This window comes from Amblyomma maculatum, chromosome 6 (genome assembly GCF_055883805.1).
Source record: "Amblyomma maculatum isolate TAMU_Amacu chromosome 6, ASM5588380v1, whole genome shotgun sequence".
Lineage (NCBI taxonomy): Eukaryota > Metazoa > Arthropoda > Arachnida > Ixodida > Ixodidae > Amblyomma > Amblyomma maculatum.
Window position 1 is genome coordinate 49975592 of NC_139349.1, and position 27089 is coordinate 50002680.

Here is a 27089-nt window from a genome sequence, read left to right on the forward strand (position 1 = left end):
AAAAATGAGGCTAATGTATAATGCTGAAGGCCTTCGATTTCGTAAGATAATATTTGCCTTTAAAATCAAAATATAAGAAAGCGTGATTACTAATTTTGATAGTCTTGCAATCATTAAGCTGCGTCACATACACGGTGCCTGCCTCGCTGTAAAACCCTCAGTGTCCGGTTAAAAGAATGACATGACAATGACATGACATGCCGTTTCCGTCCCACATGTCATGCGCATTCAGATATAACTATTATATCCACCATCTGATGACGTCACATCATGCGTTACATTTTGCCTTCACTTTGCTGACACGATTGGCGCCAACATAGCCTAGTAAGGATTTGGACTTAATAATTTATAATTTACAATTAGCCGAGGAAAATAATAGTCGATATATGCTATAAGAATATAGGACACACCATTATCATTCATAAGGATATACGACGACGCTGTAGCGTAAAGTTTAGTTTTTAATCTCAATACAGAACAGTTATACACGACATAAGTTATCAAACAAAATATGACTGGATGATGAACCTAAAAATTGAATTTTAAATCACAAACAACCACTGAACTGTGGTTATCATTACGCATAATTAGTACAACAGCCAGTCATGTGATCATAAACGGTCATTAATTCATATGCGTCATGCACCAATTCACCACAGAACCATATACTAAGCGAGACTCGTCGCTGGGCGGGCTAAGTCTTAATTTGACCTTGGCTGAGCTTGAAGGTCATCTAGAGGTACCTAGGCGGTCTCCGGGTTTGTATCTGGGCTAGTATTTATCGCTCTAAAAGCAATCTAAGGTTGTGATACAAAAACAAAAAAAAACGCAGCTTTCGCTGTTTTGTAAATTGCTTTACGGTATATTATAAGAGCATCATGCAACCCGGAAAACAAAATGCAAAAAATAAAGACAACAATATCAGATTTACTTTTATTTAAAACACCGTTGACATGGTAAGCCTAACTATCTTTCTACTGTTTCTGGAGAAGAGGTAGAAGTTTATCGCCATTTCGGATGTCAAAACTACGCATTTTATTTTCACGTGGCCTTCTACTGTACGCACATAAACTCATTCACACCCACACGAACATGAAATCTGACTGGACTCGCACAAGTTCATTACTATAAATGGAACGCACGCAACGCAAAATAAGGCTTTATCAGGCATATAGAACTCTGTAAAGCGCGAGACGGAGAGAAGGCGGCTCAATCAGAACTGTCGTCGGTGGCACCATCTCAGTTCATGGCTTGAAGTTGACGGGGTAGATCGGCACGAAACGCTGGTAGTACCAAGGCGGCGGGAACACCTTGTCCTGCGGGTACGCGTACCCCTGGCGGTCCTCCTTGCGGAAGATGCACCGGCCACGCCAACAGGTCAGCGCACCGCAGCAAGGGTAGCTGCGCTGAATGCCGCACTGCAAGCAGCATGCCCACGAGCAGTCGAGTAAATATTACGGGTGCAGGCTGAGAGGGCTTACTGCTAGAACAGACTTCAATGCGTACAACACATTCTCGTACAATTATTTTCTTTTTTCCGCTTCCTTCTTGGTTTTTATGAAAAAAAAAAAAATGGGAGAAAATTGCCCCGTCAAGCTGCCGTTGTACTTTCTGTCAAGGAATCTCAAATTTAAATGCACATAATGAGGGGTCGTAATACTGCGCTATTGAATTCGAAGGCGTGTGGCGTATTTGTAGCTCGACTCTGAGACGGCTAGGTGGAGAAAATGTAGAGAGAAGCTTGACTGCTGAGTTATTTGTGTGATAAACAAGGTGAGGACAGAGATGAGCCAATCCTGCAGTACCTGATAAGGATTAGGTGCAAAAAAAAAAAAAAACACTCACTGGGATAATTGTAGAGACAGCGAAAAGAAGAAAACGTGAAAAACTGTTGGCAAACGCTTGCCACTGATTTGACTACCAGAAAACACTGAAATGTTAAACAAGGCATCCGCCTCTTTCCCATGAATCTTGTATCAGCCCTTATTAGTTTCTTTCTGCCCAGCTGCTGAAATTCCTTACAAGCGAAACAATGCCGACATCACTATGGCATGATGAGTTCAATTTACACGGTTCTTTCTTTCTTTCTTTCTTCTTTCTTTCTTTCTTTCTTTCTTTCTTTCTTTCTTTCTTTCTTTCTTTCTTTCTTTCTTTCTTTCTTTCTTTCTTTCTTTCTTTCTTTCTTTCTTTCTTTCTTTCTTTCTTTCTTTCTTTCTTTCTTTCTTTCTTTCTTTCTTTCTTTCTTTCTTTCTTTCTTTCTTTCTTTCTTTCTTTCTTTCTTTCTTTCTTTCTTTCTTTCTTTCTTTCTTTCTTTCTTTACATTGCGCATATATCCAGTGGCCGATTTAGGTGGGTACATACACCAGAGGGGTCAAGTGGATGCAGCTAGCACAGAACCGGGTTAAGTGGAGAAATATGGGAGAGGCCTTCGTCCTGCAGTGGGTATAGTCAGGCTGATGATTATGATGACGATGATACACCAGACTTCGGCAGCATGACAAGAAGCGACTGGTAAATACAGAAAGTACACAGAAAGTCTAGACGACCTTTTGGAAGGAATAAGCTACACTTTATAAGCATTGACTTGAGAGACACTCAAGGCATGATATTTCGCAATTAGCGAGTCTATCAGCAGATGGACAGTGGACCCAGGTTAAAAGGTATATATACATGCCATGTTAGTTGGTTACACCGGCAAGGTGAAAGCGTGTGCCATTCAAAGCTCTCAGACCTCAGCAATGCGTACATGGGCTAGATGTTTCTGCACGAACCTCTTGGTACCAGGACCTGCAGGCGGGTCCTCCGGGTGGGAACTGTCCTTCAGCAGTGCGTCGCAGGACGGCTAGTAGGAAGCAAACAGCTAGGAGAGCCGTCCTTCGTGTACCGTCTGCACAAAAAAAAAAAAAAAGACCAAGTGGATATCTTCACAGTGCCACGTATAAGACACGACAGCAAGAAAAAAAAAAAGCGAATTCGGAGCGAAAAATACGTATGACTACGACCTGAAAGGTATCTCTCATTGAAACATAAAGAACGATCACCTTGTTTTGTAGAAATACTTTTCACAAAACATACATCCAGTAATATAATCATTAGCAGCCCCACCGTCATTCTACCCACGTCGGGCTGCCGGTCACCTTTTCCTGTTTCCTTCCTAATATCACCCTACAGCTTGATTCTAAATACCTCTCCTTGTCACGTTCAAAATCTATTCTTCACCACGCTAAGTAACCATGGAAGTAACCATAGAGGCACTTTCACGTTGCTGTTATGTCCTTGTTCATGATGTTTTTAAAGACGAAAGTATACTAGTCCCATTACGCGAAAATTTGGCTTGTTGCCAACTCCTCGATGGTATCAATAAAGATGACGCCGAAACAGGCGTTGTATACCCACCGAAGCAGTGAGTGGGACGACGGCATGCAGAGTAAACAACCCTGTTCGGATTTATTTTCGAGAATGTATAGATTGATTTGTCACGATCCAAAAACTGGCCGCGGAGCCTTCCGAGTGACTCTCAAGAGTAAAATCGCTTGTGCGTTGCGCGAATTTTAGGTTGGTTCTGACGTCGCAATATACACATTGTGTATCATTGTACTTTGTGTGCTCAGTTTTGTTCTGATTGCTGTGGTGGTGTAATTTGTGCCAAATATAGGCAATAAAAAAAAAAACACGGGCGCCTTGTAAACTCTGCTTGAATTGCAAATTGCTGTATAGGAAATACTTTTTATACTTCTCGTTGGAGACCCGAGTCGAGCGACGAGTGGCTTAAGACCAAGTATGACTTGCAAAGTGGTGTAGTATGTCGTAACTAAAAATTGATAACGCCATTAAGTCATAAGACTATTTATGGCTTACGGTGGCTTACGTAACTATAAAATTTATGTCGTAACTAGAATTTGATGGTGCCATTAAGTCATATATGACTAGTGGCATAGTATGCCGTAGCTAGAAATTGATAATGCCATCAAGTCACGTGACCAAGGTAACTCAAAAAGTGGAGTAGCATGTCATAACTAGAAATTGATGAATTCATTAAGTCATGTAACTAAGCACGGCTTGCAAGTTCTTGTTGCGACTGTAGAAAAAAGGAAAATAAAATGCACGGGCCTGCTACTGACTCTAGTTGAGCCACCTCCGCTGCCTCGCGCGGACAGAAGAGAAAATAGAAAAAAAAAATAGAAGAGAAAGAAAGAAAAAGAAGTGGAGCTTGCTAGTTGTGTAGTATGTCGTAACTAGAAATGAATGACTTCATTAAGTGATATGACTAAGCATGATTTGAAAGGGGTATGCATAACTACAAATTGATGACGCCATTAAGTGACACGTCTAAATATGACTTCTCTACGTTTAAATATAAACTGATGACGTCGTCAAAATGGCTTGCAAAGGGGTTTAGTATGTCGTAACTATAAAATTACGCCATAGAAGACTTTAAAAAGTGGCGTAGTATGTTGTAATAGACAAAAACATCATATGGCTTTGCTAATGAGAGTGTTCTGTTTTTCAACTTCAGCTTTCCCTAGACCCAGATATTCTGTTTCGTATGTTATAAGGCTCAAGATGAGCGCTTGTGTGATGCGGACGGTATCGTGTTCTTTCATACCTTGTCGTCTCCTGTTAACCAGGCGGCGTGTCAGGTGTGCTACTTGAGTGACAGTTGCCTGAAGTTTCGGCAGCGTTGCGGACACCGAGACATTTTTCGGGATGCTTAGACCATGAATGTGAGGAGAGTCGACTTGCGGTGTTCTCCCAAAAAAGAATTCCAGGTCAGGAATTTCACTTCTTAAGCGCCTTCTTTGAGCTCGGCATTTAGGAACCAGGAGTGCAGATTTCTCTGATGCACAAATGAGCCTGCAATTTTCTTTAGGCAGTTGTTGATGCAGCCGATGGCTTCCTGGAGGACGCCTCGCTGCTGTCCTAGAAAACCGCCTCGAATCCAAATTGTTATATTGTCGGCGTATAGCGCCCCGTGTGCCGTTGATTTTATCTAGAACCTTCAAGAGTTTCAGAATATTAACATTAGACAAGAGGAGCGATATTATAACTGAACCTTGTGGGGTGCATTTGCATGCCCGCTCCCTGTAATTTGTCCGTCTTGAGGTTCCCCGGGCTTATGGTGAACATGGAACTTTTCGTTCTGAGGGGAAACACACAATAAGTCTAACTTCTCGGTGGGCACTTCAACTGCACCATGAGAGAAGGGGTGAATGAAATAAAAGCGAAAGAAGGAAGGAAGAAAATGGCACAGCTGTGAAGGGCTTCACAATAATTTCCACCTGGGGCCTTTAACGTGCACTGAGATTGTACATGTACACACACCGCGGAACCTGGCCGAGATTGACGACATTGGGATAATGGCCGCAAACTGCCAATGACTCAATGGGAATCGATCAACGGTCCATAGGCATCACCTTTGTGTCAGCACAATAATCGTTTCTACACAATATGAATTCAGAAAAAGAGAAAGAAAGATGAGACGAAAAGGCGAGCAAGGTCAATCGCAAGAAGAAACGAGATTGCTAAGGAAATGGGGGGATAAAAGGAAAGATAGAAAATGGAGCTTGGAGATGAATTACAGAAAGGAAGTTCAGAAAAAAAAAAAAGAAAAAGGAGGATGATAACTAACTGTGCTCTTCTCTAACCACACACACACACACACACACACACACACACACACACACACACACACACACACACACACACACACACACACACACACACACACACACACACACACACACACACACACACACACACACACACACACACACACACACACACACGCACACGCACACGCACACACACGCACACACGCACACACGCACACACGCACACACACACACACACACACACACACACACACACACGCGCGCGCACGCACGCACGCACGCGCACACACACACACAGACACAGACACAGACACAGACAGACACACACACACACACACACACACACACACACACACACACACACACACACACACACACACACACACACACACACTTATTCGCATACATCGTAAGACCACTTTACGTGAAAGACCACACGACGTACTACGGTTAAACTCGTTTACTCCCAAGACGTAAGAACATGCTTTCCGTCGCGCAGCGCTCAGTGCCAACAGCGCCGACGCCAGCTTTTCTGATGCGCGGTCCATTAAAACGTGCACGAGATTCTCATTTCACTCCCACCTTCCTCCCTTCCCTTACGGCGTGGTTCAGGTGTCCACGGAGAAGTGCGACAGAAACTGCGCCTTACCTTTCCTACGAAGAAATTCATTCCTTCATAATTCGTTAAGTTTGCTTTCCCACATTGCGTGCTGCCACATGGCCGCCGTAAAAACAGGGATGACGTGCTAAAATTACATGTTACTGCTTCACAGATACACGTAGTGCTGCTGGGGGAACTGTGCGAACATGTTCTGCTGCATGTAAATAACTCATGGCCATATTATAAAGTTTAAGAAAATGCTGTTCCGCCATTAGTGGGTAATGAAACATAGTGGTGATGCCGACGCAGCCTCTATGAAAGGGGTTCATTTTTCAATTGTAGGACCTAGATGTCCTGACGAACACAAATTAACGCATACACGCAAGGAGGCCGCAGCGTCGGACTCATTCGGAGCTCCGCTCGTTCGGCACGATGCACGTCGAAAAAAATGTTCGGAATGAAACTTTAGCTGCAAGAGAATTGCACTGTTTCATTGCTTTGAGACCACGAACCAATATTTTTTTTTTTAATTCACGCATTTGCTAGTGATGACTTCTTCAGTCTCGAATAAAAACTTCCGAGAGCAGTGCAGAATTTGTACTGGAGAAATGCAGAAGCCTGAGCGTTGCTGCTTTTGCCGGACCAGGGCTCGGGCCGCAAAAAGGGAGTTTCCCTTCCTTGCCGGGCGTTCGTTGCAGCGCTCCTGCAAATGTGGTATTGGCGTCGCTCCTGTCGCGTTGCGTTCGTATGGCCACGTGACATTCTCATCCAACCTGTCACGTGACCTTGTCATGTGATAATCCCATAGGCACGGAGATTTTCATGCGACTGCCGCATGACTTTGTCACGTGATACTTTCCAGTCATGTGACACTTGATGATCGTTAATTGATGTCATTAGTTAATGACACAACTGATTATTACTTATGACTAATGACCATGACTGTATAGAGTAATCACTGCATTTATATACTTCACCGCAGTACTCTTGGGATACTGACTGGTGACGTCGTCAACTGATGACGTCACATCCGGCTACACATTTTGTGGACTGATTTTGCGGACACTTCCAGTGCCAACATAGCCTAGTAAGACGTTCGTCTTAATAAGGAAGTAAACAAGAAATAGCATTCCAGTTAGAAAATAGCCCCCGAGTATATATTGCTTCTGTTCCATTATCATCGCTTGCCTCTGCAAGTTGAGCCATATATTCCTAGGTTTTCTTTTTTTCTTTTTTTTTTTTTTTTTGATTGGAAAACAATTATTGTCAACAATGAGCGATTTGTGGGTACTACACTTAGATGGCCTCAAGTCCGTTGCTCTCGGCGACTTTATGAGCCCACTCAGTAGCCCGAACTTGCGTCAACGGGTCTGAGCTGTCCAGTATAACCTCCCACCGCTCTTGAGAAGGGTCTGGTATAGTAGGTCCGCCGGTGGCGGCGCTCTTTTTCAGCTCCATAATATATGATCGTACCCGGCTATTTCGCCGCAGTGTTTACAGTTTGGATTGTATTGTGCTGAGTACATGCGTGATAATTTAGATGGGCTGAAGAAGGCACGCGTCTGGAGCCGACGCAAGATTACTTCCTGCCTTTTGTCAAATCTCTTTTCTGGTGGAGGACATATCCGCCTTTCCAGTTTGAAGTGATTAATGTAGTCATGAAATGAGATATCTCCCTGTCTTGGGTACTGTGGTTGAAGACAAATTAGCTTCGGACGGCACTCAACGTATAACTATTATAACCTGTTTAAAAAGCCAGCTGAAAAGTTTTGACGAGGTATGCAACCGTCGAAAAGTAGAAAAATAAGACGATAATACAGATCAGGAATAACGAATGGAGAAACGCAGAAAAAGAAACACTTCATAAAGAAAGGCAGATTATCATTGGCACGCAGTTCGTGGATAACTGCGTGGCACAAGATACAAAAAAAAAATATAGTAAGGCAATGGGTAGGCGAGAAGTACGGTACGTATACTACGTACTAACCTGCAACGGCGTCCATTTTCAGTGTGCCTTAATTTTCCCGGCCCTGCAAATCACAGTCAACACAGACCGCTCACTAAATAGGTCCGACAGCGCACAGCACGCGCGAGACGCTCTCACGCATTCCGCTATTGTCAAAGCCAGTTCAGAAGCGGCACATAGCGGGCATACCGAACGAATGTCAACAAAAGGGGGATAGTATTTCACGCCAGCATACACGTCACGCGACGAACGCCGTAACAGATCTCCGCTCCGTACAGTGGCAGCGAGAGAAACGGATGCGCAGGACGAGCAAGGGATTCGGGAGCTCCACTTACGTCCCATGCTGGCTTTTGGCGAACGTAGTCGTTCTCGCTCCGCTCAAGTCGCCGAGTAGGACGTGAGAGTTCAATCGATACGCCACTGTGGCGTCACGCTGTGGTGCTAATTGCGTCGGAGACGCGTTGGGTTGGCCCAGAACGCGAGCGTTCTTCACGCAAGTATACGGCGTGGGCGGAAGGGAGTCGCGAGAACAGCTGTAGGAGGTTGCTTGAAAACAAGGAGCTCTTACGTTACCTCCAGGTGCTTTCATAAGCGAGCCGGTATCGCGAAGGTGCGTCGCGGACTTTGGACGACTGCCTCGGTCGGGTTCTTCACGTTCGCAGCAAACTTCGAAGAGCGTCTCCTTTTGCACTCGCGTACACGTTAACAAGGACTTTTGTTGACTCTCCAACGGCGCAAACGCTTGCGCAGCATAAAATCTGAGCTAATCACCGTTTTCTCTCCTTTCCTTCTATTATACAAATATGTTGTAGCACTTGTTCTTTAGAAGTGAGACTGCATAGCAGCAATATTTGAGAACCTATTCGAAGCTGAAGAACCTGTCTGAGTGCTCGAAATCACAATAAGGGAGAATTAAAAAGTATGATAAATAAGACAACACGAAGAGGAAATAACTCTAATCATATAGCAAAGCCGGTGCCACAGTGCAAAATACCGGCGTCGCTCTTTCCGTCAACCTGTATAGCCTCGGGGAGCGAATCCCTCACCCTCCCTACCACGGGGCGCCCACCTACCGGTTCAGCGACACCGTCGATACACATCCCGGCCCAGCCGTCCCCAACTACCACCACTGTCCGGCAAAGCTATCCGCCATCAACCCACCCAACTCTACTCCCAAAAGCGCCACCGTTCACAAGCCCTTCGCCCGCTGAAAGGCGACGCGGCGTCGACGTTGAGAGCCAAAAATCACGACCATGACTGCGGCAGGCGCCCCGCCGGGGTGGTGCAGTGGTAAGACGCCCGACTACTGTGCCGGAGTTCCCGGGTTCGAACCCGACCGCGGCGGCTGCGTTTCGATGGAGGCGAAACGAAGAGGCGTCGTGTGCTGTGCGATGTCAGCGCACGTTAAAGATCCCCAGGTGGTCGAAATTACTCCGTAGCCCTCCACTACGGCTCCTCTTTCTCTCTGTCCACTTTCATTCCCACCTTCCTCCCTTCCCTTACGGCGCGGTTCGGGTGTCCACAGAGCAAGTGTGACAGTTACTGCGCCTTTCCCTTCCTGTGAACCAATTTAACTTAACTGCGGCAGGCGATAGACATGACCGGGCTGATCGGGACTTGCGTGACTTCAAGAGACCATATACATGGCCGATTTGGCAACTCGGGGTTCTCCTTTGAGCTAAGAAGTTGAGACGGGAATCGAACCTAAACGTATACCCTTGGATCTCGTGTCAGACACGCTACTTCTCAGATACGCAGGTACGACTTGGTTAAAGTTTAAACCTATTTCGGGTGGTCTTTCATGGGATGTGGTAGCTTACGACTGTATTCCGATAAGTATGTCTGAGATAATGAATACAGGCACACATTAAGGAATCGATGATTAGGCAAGTAGCAAAACGCATATGCGTGAACGAGGATCTGCAAGGGGAAGAGCGGATGGAAGCCATTAATGCTGCCGCTTCAATACCCTTAATTGGCGGAGCTTAGGTGTCCCGCAAATGTTTAATCTCACTTTTCGTCGTCCTTGGCTTGTTTTTTCGATCAAATAAAGCGGCGCGATGACCTATGCGAAGCGCCACATCTCCCAGTTCTCAGTGCATATGACCAAGAACAAAGACTATACGAGCGTTACCACTCCAGAGCATTGGTCAAAATGAGCAGAGTTTGGACGCATACGTGCGAATGAACAGATGTGATATATAGGGTTTATAGCGTCTCGAAACGACCTTGGAGATGAGGGATGAAGTAGTCGATGGCTCCGGAAATTTCAGCCTGACATCTCAGGGCCGCCTTGCTTTTTGCCTCCACCGAAAAGTGGTGGCCGCGATTCCATTCCGGGTCCTTTAATTGGGTTCAGCAGCCCAGCACTCTAACCACTAAGCCACCGCCGTACGACTGAAAAGCAGCGCAGATAATGACAAATAACCGTGCATATTTTTATTGCGAAGACTGGAGCGTTTCGATGTAACCGAATGACCTTGATCAGGTGTCCACCACCACCGAGAAGTACGACAGATAAAGCGCCTTCCTTTTCCCCAAAACCAACTTAAACAAGACATATACGATAATCTCTAAATGAAAAGGCGGTGTTCAAGGCGAATTCAGACCATCAAACCGCGTACAACCTTGATCAACTATGCAAAAGCATGCCAAAAGAACTTTGGTTGGTTTGTGGGGTTTAACGTCCCAAAGCAACTCGGGCTATGAGAGACGCCGTAGTGGAGGACTCCGGAAATTTCGACCACCTGGGGTTCTTTAACGTGCACTGACATCGCACAGCACACGGACGCCCTCCTTTTCGCCTCCACCGAAAAGCTGCCGCCGAGGCCGGGCCAGAACTTTCGCTCATATCACTACGTTCACGGCACGCTTACCACCCCACTCCCTGTAATTTGCTTTTTTTTTTTTTTTTTTTTTTTTACGTGATCGTCAAGGGTGATCAAGCATGCAGTGCACTTCAACCAAATTCATTGCATCTACCACCCCACTCCCTGTAATTTGCTTTTTTTTTTTTTTTTTTTACGTGATCGTCAAGGGTGATCAAGCATGCAGTGCACTTCAACCAAATTCATTGCATCACGTCCTGAAAAGAAAAATAAAAGAAATAAAGAAAAGAAAGAAAGGAAGGAAGAAAGAAAGAAAGAAAGAAAGAAAGAAAGAAAGAAAGAAAGAAAGAAAGAAAGAAAGAAAGAAAGAAAGAAAGAAAGAAAGAAAGAAAGAAAGAAAGAAAGAAAGAAAGAAGCCAGTTCACGTCAAAACATCAGCAAGCGTCGCTCACCAGAAGGGAAATATGTTACATCGCTTACCATGGCCCTTGTCCATGCGTATAGGCACCATTAGAAAATGTCAGCGTGAACATGTCGAGTGCATTGGGGGACTACAAACAGTGGCATGTGACTGCATGCTCACGGAGACTCGCATCAAATGGAAAGTGTGCAGCTCGCATACACGTACTCATCTGCTCTATAATGTTCACTGGTGTAATCGACATTCTAGAAACGGTCCACGAGGCAGTACGCCACGTCGTCCATGGTCGCGACCTAATGGCTTCTGTCGGAGCAGGAAAAAAAGAACGTGACCTAACGAGGTCCGTGCGGAAACACAGGCAGCCGGGCGTGTCTCGCTCGTCCTTTTTTTTTTCTCTCTCTTCGGTTTGTGCGTGTGCGCGTGCCGTACTGCGCCGTCGCTGCTGAGGCCGCTGCGGCCCCAGTGCAAGCCGGAAAATGAGCTACCGACAGCTGACGGGACAAAACCCAGTGGGCTCTTCTGAATGTATATACGCCCGCTCGCGTGTTTGACGGATGCCCGGCACGGAACGAATTCCGACGCATGCGCACAGGGGTCATGGCTACTTAGCGACAAAAACAGTGTTAACAGTTGCACCAAGACCTACTTGGGCTCTGTGGTGCTTGCTTATGACCTGCTGTAGTTTTTCACGCGCAAGACAGGTGTTCCAAAACAAGAGAGATTCGCTCACCATCATAGCGGCACGTCGGTAACGATCAGCCAGCGCACTGTTGGGCGGCAAAGGCAATCAGTTGTCAAGATTTTTGTCGCGCTCATACGTGACTGAGCACTCACGATGTCAACAAGAATTATTTTACTATGGCCCGATCCACTTCTTCAAAGACATGGTGATGGAACAGCGCAAGGGACGGGACACAAGGAAACGAAGAAATTAAGACACACACAGGCGCTTCTTCGTTTCCTTGTGTCCTGCCCCTTGCGCTGTTCCATTACCATGCTGAACAAACTAGTCCGCCAACTCGCTCTTTAGAGACAAGCTGGGCACGGAAGTGAAATCACTCGAAAGATGTCGCAGGATAGGTAATTGTACGAGCAAAACAATACGTCCAGTCATAGTTCGGCTCTTCAATTCCGCATCAAAAACGGATATTATATATGTTATGTTGTTTCAAACTAAAAGGTTCTTTTATTTCCATATCAGAAGATTGTTCAAAAAGAGTACGGGAGACTTACTATGGCGCTCATCGGAACGCGGGAGGGAGAATCGGACGAAGGCACTTCCTTTTCTTTATACTTGCACGCTTGTTTACACACAGGATAAAAGTATGATCAGGTGAAGTATGTGGCCCTCATCCTAAAATCTAACCTTCATTCGGAATCCTATGCACCAGATCTATTGGTTCTAAAACGGAAAGTAAATTAAACAATTCAAGGAGAAAGCTGCGTAACGCCCCGATCAATATTAAAACCAAAACTCTTTTCAGACCTACCCTAGAATATTCGCATATTGTGTTGAGCCTCCCTTAAAAAATCTTAATCAACAAATTAGAGCGCATCCAGAAACTAGCAGCAGTAAGCTTTGTTTGTTCAAAGTATTTACGCCAAACTGTTATCAATTGATCATTCAAGCAAATTTACAACAAAGCGAAGAACAAATTCAAGATTAAATTTTTGTTCCAATGGTTTCACAGTCACTTCACAGTAGTATTATTAGAATGCTTATATTTTCCTTTCAAACACTCACAAACTAATCATAGTACAATAGTCCGTCCACCGGTCAGTCGTGCAAATATCCACAAATACTCCCTTTTTCCAGATTACATTGTCTATTAGAATTAATTCTACGTCCGTAGAATTAATTGTGAATTACATTCAAAAGCATGACTTCTCAGTTCAATTGCCTCCTATTTTGTTTGTGTTTGGATATGAGACCATCTCTATTTATGTGTTTCTTCTGTTGACCACATGAACGCATTGTGAACATTTCTGCATGGGCTCGAAAATGGCCCTGCAGTATGTTTCAATAAATCAATAATAAAATGAACAAGTGCGCATATTTCGAATTCATTACACCTGGCTGACCCTTTCCAACTGCATTTTCAGTACTCCTTTCCAAACCGCCCTGCTCCCTGAAGGCCCTGTCCTCTAAACTGTCTCCCCGTATCAGGTATCATTTAGTCATCTCAACAAATATTGAAAGGGTGTTGTCTCCCCTCCCCTCATTGTCTTCCATTCGACTTCTGGTCTCGTATTCCAAGTTTGCGTCGTTATCGTAAGTGTCGCTATCTCCCCGATCTCGAGTCACCTGATTGGTGGAAACGCCGGAACATAATGTTGCCACCTCTTCCGGTTCCGCAGTGGCAACACTCAGTTCCGGCATTTCGACCAATCAGGTGACTTGAAGTCACGTGAGATAGCGACACTTCAATAACGACGCAAACTCGGAATACGGGCACTGGAGTGCCTGGCTGTCGTCAACACTAGGGGAAGACAAACTCGCCTATAGTCATCCAAAATAAGAGTATCCTCTGAACGTTTGATTCGTGCTCTTACATAAATTACACTCTGTCCCCTGAGAAGATAGAGCGTGACAATACGAAAACATGTGATGATCAAGAAATGGCGGCTAAGCATGAAAATAAATTTAGGATGGATATTTATTGTGCTGTAAGCGCTCGAGAAGGCGCTGTTGGTGAAATTTTGACACCTGTTTTTGTAACCAAGTTACAAGGCTCCAATCTTGAAAGGGGGAAATTTTTATTAGGAATTTTTTTCACCGTTACATATGCAATCTGTCTCACTTAAACTGGTTCAGCTTTTGTCGAAAACCTTGGGCTCAATGAGTATAATATAGGTACTCGATAGGAACCTCAAGTTAAAACCTGGCTGGATGGCAAATAGTTATCGTGGATGGCATCGTGGTAATGCTGGATAAAAGTGCAGAGAAGGATCTGTATCGTGACATCTAAACACTCGCCAAGGCGATTGTCTCCGGTCGCCTGTGTCGGGCTGTTACGCGAGCCGCTCACTTTAGAGAGGCATTTGTCAATGCTCAATGGGCGCAGAAGAGTGTGGAAAGCTGATTATACGCTCGTAGCACTCGCCTTCTGCTTTCCTTTGAGGAGGACAGAAAAGAGCTGGTTAAAGAAAGACACAAAACTTAGCAAAGTGTTGAAACGATGCTGACATGCTGCTCTGGGCTGAGCAAGTGTTCAGGGAGGGAAGGCGGAAAGAGAAGGTGCGGCAAGTTGTAAGGTAAAATAATTAAAAGGAAAAATCAATGGTAATCGGATCAGGGCGACTATACATCAAAGCGGAATGCAGGAAAGGTTTAAAGTTAATGAAGAGGTCAAATACCGTGAAGATGGGTACGCAGATCGTATGCACATATGCCTAGAGGACGAATTGCATTTTACCAGTGTTCCACAAAAGAACAGTACGACTATAGGCAGAAACGCGGAAGCTCGCGTAAAGGGTTCAGCTTAAATTAAGGCAACTTAGCGAGCTATGAAGGGAAAAATGCAGGGCTTAAAGTAAGGGGGTCTCGGGGAGTCTGTGAACCCCCCCGCGGGAATGTAGAAGAGCTTCATGAATACGAAGAAGGCTGCATTTTTTATTTTTGTTAGTGGTTTTCAGAACATTTCTTTTCAGTTGTTTCCGCTTTTTCGCAGTGAGTTTTAACAAGAAGAATTGGCATAATTTCGAAAACCCAAGACAGAGAAAAATAATTTCTCCGCTTTGTACAAAATGATGCGCGAAGCAGGCTACCCGCCTATTTCTCTCTATTCCATTTCCCTTTCCACCTGTGCTCGTATAAGTAGACCCCCTCCGATGGAGCCAGACCTCAAGCACTGGAAAAATGATATATGTAACGAATGAAACGGAAACTGGCGGAATAGAGGGAACATAGTGAATTACTGACATTATAGTCCAAATCATTAAAAGGAAATGGGCATGGGCAGGGCATGAAACACGAAGGCAATATTATAGATGGTCACTAAACGTAAGTGGCTGGATTCTACGAGAACACAAGCGTTTTAGGGACCGGCAGAAAGTTAGATGGGCGCATGAGAGCGGGGATCTTGCGGGGATAATCTGGTCACATCTGGCGCAGGGTCGGAATGATAGGAGAGATATGGGAGAGGTCTTCGACCTTCAGCGGATGTAGTCAAGCTTATTATGATGCTGCTGCTGATGATGATAATTATGATGAGGGTTCCAATGCCTTTTAAATAGGCGAACAAACAGTACAGTGCATATACGCAGTAGTGGCGCAGGGCAGACTTGTTGATCCAAAGAACAGTTCATTCTTGGTGGCGCTTGAGTGAGCAGTGGCGTAAATCACCTGCCCTTTTCCCTCTTCCGCTTAGGGTTAGGGTGGGGAGTACGCAGCACACGATAATCATTGACCCCTGAGATTCTTCCACAGGCTGCTCGATGGGCATTGAATGATACACGAGTAACACACGCAACGCAGGGAAGTCTTGGAAGCGAGGAAGACTCCTTCCGAAAAAGCAGTGCTATCATAATTCCAATATACAACTTAAGGACACGCCATGGGTACGTGTGACTGTATTAATTTAACTTCAAGACCCTGTTTTTCTGGCATCGCGGGTCAATCTGACTGAGACTGAGAGAGAGAGAGAGAGAGAGAGAGAGAGAGAGAGAGAGAGAGAGAGAGAGAGAGAGAGAGAGAGAGAGAGAGAGAGAGAGAGAGAGAGAGAGGGGGGGGGGGGGGGGAGGGAGGATCACTTTGTTCTTTCAGCGCTGTATTAAGCCGCTCAACTCGTCGGTACTTGCCGGATCAACGCTAACTGATCGTGCCATTGGTCCGATGCCAGCCAGGCACACCAGGAGCATGGGGAGGGTGAGGAAGACGAGGAGGATTGAACAGCGACGAGGCATTAACAGAGACAGTGTTCTAAGTTCGCATAAAGTGAGGAGCGATTGGGGCAGGATGGGTCTGAACGGAGGCGATACATGTATAGAGACGCACAGGGGTGAGAAGAGTGTTTGTCTGGATTTTGTAAAGGATGTGTGATTCAGGCGCGGTAAGGTCGGAGTGAGGCGTAGATTGGTGAGGTACAGCCTGAACTGCTTGTAATTGATCCAGATGGTGCGTTTGTAGTCTAATGCCTCGGCACTCGTAGGTGAGCTGACCCAGAGGAGATCGTCGGCACTCGGTACTGAATGTCACGGGCTAGCTGATTAGCTAAGTTATTTCCGACAATCCCTGTATGACCAGGAATCCACCTAAGAGTGACGGTTGCTTGACAAAAAAGTGACAGTGCTTCTTCAGGACCCTCTTTTAAGTCTTGGAGTAGTGTGATATTCTGAATTGAACGGAGGACAGCCCCTGAGTCAATGTAGACAACATACAGTAATTGGCAGTTCGGGGTAGCTGTGGAAATGACTATATAGCGTGCTCGAGGGTGATCGTACGGGTGGATCGAGATAGGGGCCACAGGTGTAGGTGTGAGGAGCGGATGAGTTTGAGTTATAAGTAGCATACGCGGCAGAACCAATTAAGGTCTTGTATGTGGGACGCAGCTGTATACGCCACGGTATTTGTGTGGGTCAGAGAAATAACTCAAGTTACCGACATTCTAGTGGAAATTAAGAAGAAGAAATGGACATGGGCAGGACATGTAGTGCGAAGAGAGGATAACCGATGGTCGCTGAGGGTAACAAACTGGATTCCAAGGGAAGGAAAGCGTAGCAAGGGGCGGCAGAAAGTTAGGTGGGCGGATGAGATTAAGAAGTTCGCAGGGGTCAAGTGGATGCAGCTAGCACAGAACCTGGTTAAGCGGAGAAATATGGGAGAGGCCTTCGCCCTGCAGTGGGTATAATCAGGCTGATGATGATGATGATGATTTGTGTGGAGAAGGGAGGAATGGGATGAACGTGTGCTTGTCGCCGTCCCTCGCGAAGGCCGGAGGTCATGTTACGGGGAGTGGGGACGATATGTAAGTTGGAAAGAAGGGGGTCCGCTTGGACATGAAGTGGGAGGTCGATGTGTGGGATGCTAGCCTTTGCCAGAATCTGGCGTCCTTGAAGGGTTCCAGAAATGCGAGCAATTTGGCGATCACTGTGGAGGTTGATAAGGAATAGGAAAGGAAGGAAGAGAGCAGTGTCGTATAAGCGTTGGTTTGAGGTGTGAACGGACAGCTGCAGAGTCACCTTTTAAGTATTGAGAGCGGATGCAAGTTTTGTGTGCTGCTACTGTGTTAATGTATAGGAATCATAGTGTAGAATTTTGTTAAGCGCGAGGCCATAGACCAATTTACTAGCTTCTTTTTTTGTGGAGGCCGGCGTGCCTTTTTACAACCCGTCGGGCTATCTGTGTGGCGGAGTAGCAGGTGTTGACGGCCTGGGTGATGGCAGAGGTGGTGTTTTTGGCGTGAAGTTGCATCCCCAGTACCCTACAAGATGTTACTAAAGGGTATGGGCTAATTGTTGGTAGCAAGAGAGAGAGAGAGAAAGAGCTGAACCGAGCGTTGATAGGGGGTACGAGTAAGGAGCAAAGTTCTGATTTTTCAGGGGAAATTTGGAGGCCAGCTGGTGAAAGGAATGAGGAGATAGTATCTAAGCCCTGCGTCAAAGTGTCCGTCACCTTTCCGCGCGGCCCGTGAGTGCACTAGAGGGTGAAGGTCGTCGGAATTAGCTGATGTGGTGGAGGTGAGAAATCTCCTGCAATTTTTGGGCTAGTGGAGCCATGCCGATATTGAATAGGGTTGGCGAAAGCAATACACCTCGAGGTGTACCACAACTTGAACAAGACAGGAGGGGCGAGGGTATCGTGCAAGCGGAATTGGGCTCTGCGGCCCTGTAAGAAATTGAGGAAATAGGTCTACATGCATTGTGGCCGCACGCGGTTTGCCGGACACATTCAAGTATGTTATCATGGCTTATGTTGTCGACGTCTTTACGCACATCGATCATAACCAGCGCATGAACTTGGGCAGAAGGGCGCAAAGAAAACTGTGTTGGAGGATTAAGAAAACGTCTTAAGTGGAGACATGGGGACGAAAGACAATTTGTGTATGCGGGAAGAAAGCGATGGTGTCTAGATGCTCCTCAAATCGGTCGAGGATCTTTTCTATGGTTCCGATGCAGGAAGTCAAGGAGATAGGACGAAGATTCTGTAGATTGGATGGCTTGCCAGGTTTTGCGGATCAGGACGATGGTGGAGGTTTTCCATATCGTCTAGAAGTGTGTCGTAGGACTCGGACCAGTGTTTGTTGATATGTGACAGGATGTTGGCGGGTTCGGGGAGATTACGTAAGAAGTTATAAGTGACCTTATTTTCTCCTGTGGAAATTGAATGGTTATCTTCGCTCGAGGGTCAGCACCATGCGAACCCTCCAAACATTATTCGGCTCCTTTTCCTTGTTCAGATTTGGAGAATGTTTTAACACTGAGTGAGATGGGCGCTGACATATGCGACTCTTGCCTTCACGACATGCATAAAACTACGTCACCTCAGCTAGTAAGGAAATCAGTAAATCATATTGATCATCTTCGCCCCGCTCATTTTCTCACTTCCTTTAAATCTTCCTTAAAAAATTGCTAATGCCCCTTTATAACCACCTGAGGCTCATTTCTCCTATGAGCCATCATGAATGTACATGGAAGCTGTGAATATAGAGTGAGAAAACGATGCTATAGGTAACTGCTGTAGAAATAGTGCAACCGCTGAATAGAAGAAAATGCTGCAGGGCGTCAAAAATGCCACCGCTGGTTTTATCAACGACGAACGACTCAACCAGGTCACAACAGAAAAAACCGGGTAATAAAAGAGCGCTGCCTGTCGACTTTTTCAATCTAGCCTGAGGTAAAACTTTAACACAAAAATTTCTTAAAAGAATGAATTTAACGCAAGCGTAACCAGTTCCTCTCATAAGCGCGTTATTACAGAATGAGGGTTTGTCTCCATTGACGGATCAAGGGAGCAGCTGATAAAGAGACGTTTTTGCCTAGAAGCGCGCACAACATTACTTACATGGCGAGAATCGAGACTCAGCAGTCAAAAATATGGAATCGCATCGCTTTAAAGCAAGGAGAGAGCGCCCTTTCGAGCAAGGCTGGTAGCTTTATAAAGTCCAAATCCTCTACAGATCCTAGGAGAGGGATTCAAACTCGGGAGCACTTTCTTCGGGCTTCTTTTTTCTTTTTCTTTTTTTTTTAGCATTTAATGCGGCCTTGTTAGACATCGAAAGGTGATTTGAGCCCGCTTTGGAAGAAAGTGTGATATACCAAGCACTAAAAGATGTGTTTGAGGCATCAAACGGCGACAGGGATGTGATCCTCCTGTACAGCGAAGTCTCCTGCAGTATAACAGATAATTTGCGGTGTACTACACGAACACCCCACTCTGTACTGTGTGGAGGGCGTAGCGGAAATACACTAAAAAATGCGTGAATCAACCCGCCAGTATTTTAAGGCTGTGGGGAATGTCGTGATAATTACATAGATGATGCCGATTTTCTTGTGTGAAGCAGAACGATCTTTCAGTGCCTTGAGAAGGCTGAAACGTGGCCCTTCGGAGCATGATAGGGGAGGAGCGCTTGAGTGGCATGTCGATGCATTTTAAGACGTTATAGATAATTACTATCACCTTAAGAACTGATGAAAAAATTTGTCAGTACTTGCCCCAGCCGCGCTTTGGATTTTAAACACACTGAAAAGTTATAAATTATGGAGAAGTTACACACAGTCTTATGCGACGTGTTCGTCACTGAGTGAATGCCTGCTGGGGATCTGGTCTCACTCTCGGCAATTTTACTGATTAACTCGACCGTATAACTTCTTTCGAATGTCTTAGTGATCTTATGTTTTTACTTCTTTGGATGACTAGATATACGTATATGATTTTTCGCGAGCTACATTTTATGTTGTTATTAAATTTGATGATGCAAAACATACGGTCATTACGATATATTAAATCCCTAAACTGCCCGATCGTCACGTAATAAAACAAAGCAGGTTAGAAGAATTGCAAATAGTCAATTCCGTAAACTGCCATTAACTTGTTGCAAAATATTTATTTAAAAAATAAACTGCAAATATTCAAAATTGATGCCACGGCATGCATCATGAAATTTGCTTTGACTAACGCCACTGTGAATGAGAAACTCCATTTGGTACTGGTAACATCCCGTTTCGTCTGCGTAAGCTGATCAATTTGACGGGATGTGCTGCAATGTTAAAACTATGTCGTTATATTGTGTTTGCTGTCTTATCTGTCTCGGTTTCGTCCAGTTTTGGAATATATTATTGTGTATCTCGTCTATCAGTTTCTGCTTCGTCAAATTCTGCTTTCTGTTTTTTTGGATTGTACTCGTATTTCTGTGTGTCTCCGTGCTTGGATATTGACTTATCCGATCACGTGAATCGAGCGCATAAATACGGCGCTCACACAATAGACACTATTTGGGCATGGATCCTACGCAACTGACTCTTCGGCTCCCTTGTTCACGACCGGCTCGGCCGACACAACATATGTCACAGCAGTCCAGCTTTCTTAGGCATCGCTTTGAAATTATGAGACGGCTGTGAGATAATGTAGGGTACTCTCATGACCGTCTTGATTGGAACGGTCTATTAGAAGCTTCTGATGCGTACCGAAACCACACTTTGAAAGTTTGTCCTCTACTCGCAACCAATGGCGGGATTTTGTCACAATAATTGTGAGGCATATCCGAAGAATATTGTGAAATACTGTTACGAGCACATCGTTAGGCACGGTTTAACGTTCCGATGTTTAGCAAGATATTGCTTTTAATGTTTGTCCCGCATCCGGGCTGAGTACATAAATTGTACCATTGAAAACTAAAGCGGTGTTTTTACTGTAAATAGAAAACTGTAAACGTACGTAGTCTTTTATTTAAATTTGAAAACCAATCGGGTGTAATCTTACAGTAAATAGAAAACTGCGGTTGCGAAGAAGGATATGAGAATATGATTATTGTTATGGTGCGACGTTACAATATGGACAATTGCGCTGGCAGCTGGCTTCGAGAATTTTACAGAATGTAAGTGACATCGGAAGCTGATTGTATAGACGCCGCGCGAAGTCGAAAGCGATAGTAGATTCTGGATGACGAGGAAGTCTAAGATGAAGCCTATATTTTTAGGTGTAGGTTGGTAGAATGAAGAAATGGATAATGATGAGTGGTATCTGTCAGGGGCGACTCTCGCAAACATACCGTTCTCTCCATTTTTCCTGACATTGCATCCCGCGTGTCTTACCTTTGTCTGCAGTTCGCGCTACTTGTTTTACTATCTTCAGCGACTCTCCCGCTTGCTCGTCTATCAGAGGGGTCTGCATTATTCGTTCTCCCGTCCTCTCGTATATGTTCCTCTGCGATGATGATTCTAGCCGTGTGTAGTCCTTTCTTTTCTCTTATCCCTTATCAAGCTGACGCCCGTCACACGGCCACGGACAAGGCAGTATACGGCCATTGCTCTCACACTCCTGCAAGTGTATGCTTCTTAAATAACCTCGTTACTTTTAATGAAAGCTCGAATGCAGCAGGTTAGGATAAACAGTTAATTAGACATGTTTTCTTTCCAGAATCATTTTACAAATACCTTCATCGACGGCATTGCGAGGAGACAATAAAATACATTTTCAATACTATTCTGCAGCTGATATTTTCGACAGTGTATCCTCGGTCACGTTCTCCGAAGGCGGTTGTTGCGCTTATATGCTGACTTATCTTTCAAACTGCAAGTGTGAATCGTTGCTGGTTGATGTAATAGTACGCGTGGATTTGAATCTTGCGTGACGAAAGCTAAAAAAAACAAACATGTTCTTTAGAATCCATAACATGATCGATACAAGCACGCGCGCAATGCATTCGACATTAGGATAGTGTTCAATTTTGAAACATGCATCGAAAAAAATGCAAGAGCTGCGTACTGCCCGGTGGATGTTTTTTCAGCTGCCATACTTCTATAGGGACCCAGTAAAATGACGAAAAAAAAAAAAAAAACACCATTTTTGTCTTCTACATATCTGGTATTTGACAACACTCTGGGCGGGAAGAACCTAAAGCTGAGTTTAATCAGATTTCAAAGCTTAAGGACACATTGATAAAGAAAGTGGAGGTTTAACTTGCCTGCCATGCCTTCTGCGAAACGTCGACGGATCCCTGCTATTCTCAATCGCCGATCACAGTGATGACCTATAGTCGAGCACAAGTGACTTAGACGAGCCCGAGTTGGCCGCGTGCTCTTCGTCGCAGTGACTATACAGGCGATGGGATCCTGTAGGTTCTATAGGCGCTGCAGAGATCGCGCAGCGGTATATGTCAGAGACTGTGGCGAGCGCGCCGCTCGCTCCACTTTTCTTGGCACTGCATCCCGTGTCGATGGCCGATGCGCGATGTGGCACCAATAAAACATTCAGCGGCTGCAGCGTCCACTCGCACCGCAGTGATATGCTTGCGCGACCACAGCGGATGCGTGCAGCAGGAAGCTGCGGGCTTTCCGCGCATGTCCCGCTGGCTGTCCCGTTCGCCCTGCGGAATGAACGCACAGCCACTTTTATCGGCTCGTGCGGACTTAGTCATGCATATAAAACGGCACTTATTAAAGCTCCGTGCCAAATGATTACGAGGAGAAGCACCAGAGAGGAGCATAATGCTATAGGAAGGGATATTTTGCAATAAAATTAAAAAGGAGGACAGCTCCGCCTTATGGGCATGACAGGACAATGTTATTGACTTCCGTCTGCTGGCTCCTCTTAAGAGCCGCTGTTCGGGCACACGCCATTTTATATTCGTTTAAACACTAATATCTCAGTTTGTGCCTCTACTATCTCATACATACTATAGAATGCAGTCGCATAGCATGCATATCTTACTCGGGATCCAAGGGTTGGATTCTTATCACCCTCACATCATAAAGGAGCTGCCAGAGTTGTACAGGTCATGAGAGACGGTCTCGTGACGACACACAACGTGCCGACCAATCAGTGCCAAGCCATGTCACCTATACTACCTATCCGAACATGCTCCTAATTGTTGGCCCACATGCCAGCAACGCCATTTATTATTTTTCTTTTTTCTTTATTTTTTTGCACAACGGGGCCTTTAAAGCTGCCATGTTAATATTAGTTGCGGCTGCTACCATAGAAAAGCTATCTATAGGCTTTCAAGATTCTTCCCTGCTTGGTCCGGTAACAGCCATTAATATTTAAGAGGCATTATGCTTGATATTTGTTGACAAATGCTTTGGAAAGAATCGCTTTCAACGTAGAAATTGAATTGCACATACTCTGCATCGGACGACTGAATTGTTTCACGGAGACACTGTTCAAACATTATGTGTTTCTGACCTGCCATTGCATAGGCACTACCACCGAAAAATGGAACGATAAAAATGGCGGTGGCTGCAGTCTCTTCGCTGAAAAACTTGATTGGATCATGATAGAGGGCGGGGAGACTCGGATAGATGCTCATAGAATACAAATCAAAATGAACAATGATTGAGGGGGAGCCTCAGTGTTACAGCCAGCATCTCGACAAGAGGACTTGTCTTTATCAAGTGCTCGATTGAGGAAGTGTGTGTACGCGAACTGTTAACGGATCCGGATGCAATAGCTCACAAAGCTCCTTCCTGTTGAGTCTGCAGCAAGACCACGTTATAGAACCTTTCTATATGTCCGGAACAGTGGAAAGGCAGCGAGACAGTAACCCTACCTAAAAATAAATTTAGGTGTGGCCAGTAATAATGAAGAGCATATTAAAGACAATTTCGGAAGCATGGCGGATAGCTATCACCTTGATGGTACTCTTGATGGTACTCTTGATGGTGCCAAAAATTAGGAATGTCTGCAGCCCTTTGAGGACTCATCAACACAGGGAAGGTGAGGAATAGGGTCCGTCACTTCGAGAAGTTTGAAGGGTCATGACGTGAGCACCCCAAGAAAGTTTGCCAACTGCAAAGGCAAGGACAGCGCCTCAAAATTCTGAAGTGTTACAGTGCTTACATAGCGTTACGCCGCTTTAAAACACCCATTCGTTAGGCGTGAGTGCGAGTTGCTACGAAAGGATGTACCACATGCTTGGTTCATCAACCGATTTTTTTATCTGAAGTAGTTATCTTGGACCCTTGGCAAAAACTTAGGCCTTAGTTGGTCTGCACACAAGATACCTAGGACATGCGAAATTTCATGAGAAGTTGTCCTTTTTGTTCGCCATTGCGTCGTCTTTGTTTTAGCCAACTCTCGTTACGGACCCGCATACAATGTAGATCCAAATATAATGTTTGGCATCACTGATTAAGCTTCATCAGCATAATTTTTGGTTCTTAACTTGCTTCGTTTCAACGAACCAGGTTACAATACACTACCGGTTGCCCTTGCAAAATTTGGTCAAGGGCAACTTTTACATTTGATATGTGTGACATGTTACAAGTTGTTTTCAAGCAAGCCTTCAGGAGTCCGCTCCGCTGTCGAAAGTGCTGTCCCAAACAAAGTGTGAACTTCTATAGATAACAACTATTAAGGTGTCAGTCAACAGCCACCAATGATGAAGGCGACCAAGGTAGCACTGAACTCGTTAAACGGAGCTCGCACTACGTCACACAACCAATCAAATATGAATATATACTTCTGCAGCAAGGCGACCACGTTGCTGAAGCTCTGCAGATCGTGGACACGCAGCAAAAAAAAAGTTAATGCGCGGCAGTTCTTCATCATTGCAATTGTGTTGCAAATAAGTTGTTCTTGTGAAAGAGAGTTTTCGCGACGTCATTAAGAACATTGACACAATAAAGGCATTTCTTTAACAGCTAGGCAACTGCTTACCAGTTTTGCAAGAACATATACATAAGTACGATGTGCTACCGTAAGGAAGACATTCATTGTTGTTTTCAAGAGCGTATACGTCTAACTTGTTTCGTTCACACATTTCGCGTCCGTCCATCTGTCCGATACACCATATAATCAAATTGCCGCAGCATTTTAATGTTAGTGCTGCCGCTGTTGTATTGCATTTTCCCGTGAAATGACAAGAAATAGCGAATTTATTCCATTTCAAGCTATCATCAACACTGCCAACAAGCAGAAAACGACTTTATAAGCACTTTATAAGCGCAAATAATGCGCTCAGGTTTATAATATTTTTTTTATATTTTCATTTTACATAATAAAATCATTTTAGTGCCTGATATTTATGCAGAACTGAGTATATTTTAAATTCGAATCAATTTTATAATTTTTAGATTTTCTTAATTCCGGTCAATTTTGAAGTAATAGAACAAGCAGACAACTCCACAGCTACAGATTTTTACAGCAATAAAAAACAAAGCCTGCGTAATATTAAAAAAAAAGAAAAAAAAAACAAGTTTCAATGGCAACAACTTATTCGATGGTGCAAGAATGTAGGGCAATTGACAATTATCAGTACAAGTTCTCAGTTTTATATTAATTTGTAATATGATAAGCAATATAATGCAGCCCTTTTTTTTTTGTCCCTAATAATTTTGGGGTACTGAGGCTTATTCAGCGAGATTTTAATAAAAATGGAAGGTGTATGTTTTTTAAATATTGAAATCAAAGTTGATTTCTTTTTCGCTGTTTTCGAAATTTGGTCTAATTTTATGCGTTGTGGAGAAAACACCCAACTGTGTAGAGCCTCAAATTTTACCTGAAATTAAGAACATTCGAACATCTACATTCGAATATTTGACATTCGACAATCGAATGAGGTGACCAGCACGTGTATCATATGATCGCAGATGTATGTGACGATGTGTGAGAAACTCGCACCTGAAATAGTATACTTGTACACAGGTTGCGAATACTGTACCCCTTGCCACAAGAAACGCATGATATAACGTTGACTTCGTTCGAATAAAGTTGAGCACGCGCTCTTATTAATCCTAAGCGGATGTGGGCAAAACTTGGCGTTATGTTATGCTGTCCTAATTTTCACCTAAATCGAACTCACGCGGAAAGAGCAAATTTTAGACACATGACCTACGCACGCTTGAAGCCGGCTCGCTCGAATACAGCTCATAGTCACTGAAGGCCATGAAGTTAGATCGTGAAAAAGGTGTGGCAAGATTGCACAGCTGCAGAACTGGCAACTACCTGGTTTGTCAGACAATTAAGAAATTTAAATTTGATAAGGTAGAAATTGCATACGCATTCTGGCACGCAAAAAATGCCATTCATGTAATTTATCATATTGACAGTATAGCCTGACTCGTGTTCTTTACTTATTGTTGATGTGACCTGTAAGTTCCTTAATTACTTATCTGACAGTAAGTCTCAGTTCCGCGCCTGTATGTAGTCTTGTCACGTCCTTGGCCTTAGCGCTGTTACCCTTAATTATCATCATTCACCGACTATATAGTGCCCTCCTGGCCATCTGTGTTTGGGAAGAAAAACTGGTCGCATAAGCGACTGGGTAAGTGCACTCAGTCACTCAGTGCACTCAAACTTCCCCATGGTGAAGTTTTTTTTCTCTTTTTTCACGACGGGGTCAAAGTAATCACTATCGCTTCACGGCGTTCTGGAAAAAGAACGGGTTCGTGGAGCCTCCTCTCTGCAATGGTGGCAGTAACTGTACGCTCAGTCTGAGCAACCTCGAAGGGGAAAAGATGAAAGCCACAGAAGCACCGTTTAATTTGTCTCTTTTTCTTTTCT

The 27089-nt window shown here is 44.6% G+C and overlaps 1 protein-coding gene across 4 annotated transcripts; it reads right to left on the reverse strand.

Moving 5' to 3' along the window:
- Positions 1 to 921: 921 nt before the first annotated feature.
- LOC146185713 (uncharacterized) lies at positions 922 to 11793 on the reverse strand. Of its 4 annotated transcripts, XM_084606640.1 has the most exons (4): positions 11488 to 11793; positions 8201 to 8243; positions 2772 to 2887; positions 922 to 1418 (listed from the first exon to the last, which is right to left on the reverse strand). In XM_084606640.1, exons 2-4 carry the CDS (start codon positions 8214 to 8216, stop codon positions 1245 to 1247), a joined length of 306 nt encoding a protein of 101 aa, XP_084462766.1. In that variant the 5' UTR covers positions 8217 to 8243; positions 11488 to 11793; the 3' UTR covers positions 922 to 1244. The 4 variants fall into 4 exon arrangements, with proteins under 4 accessions (XP_084462766.1, XP_084462764.1, XP_084462769.1 ...); XM_084606638.1 differs by lacking the exon at positions 8201 to 8243; XM_084606643.1 differs by lacking the exons at positions 8201 to 8243; positions 11488 to 11793 and adding an exon at positions 8515 to 8663.
- Between the last annotated feature and the right edge of the window lie 15296 nt (positions 11794 to 27089).

Bases quoted from the DNA above. Each gene is read 5' to 3' on its own strand.
- LOC146185713 (XM_084606638.1), bottom strand. From the start codon at position 11,518: ATGGTGCCTATACGCATGGACAAGGGCCATG. The intron at 2,888-11,487 runs GTAAGCGATGTA...TTTTTTGTGCAG, and splicing joins ACGCATGGACAAGGGCCATG to ACGGTACACGAAGGACGGCT. The intron at 1,419-2,771 runs GTTCGTGCAGAA...TGCTGCTTGCAG, and splicing joins GCAGGTCCTGGTACCAAGAG to TGCGGCATTCAGCGCAGCTA.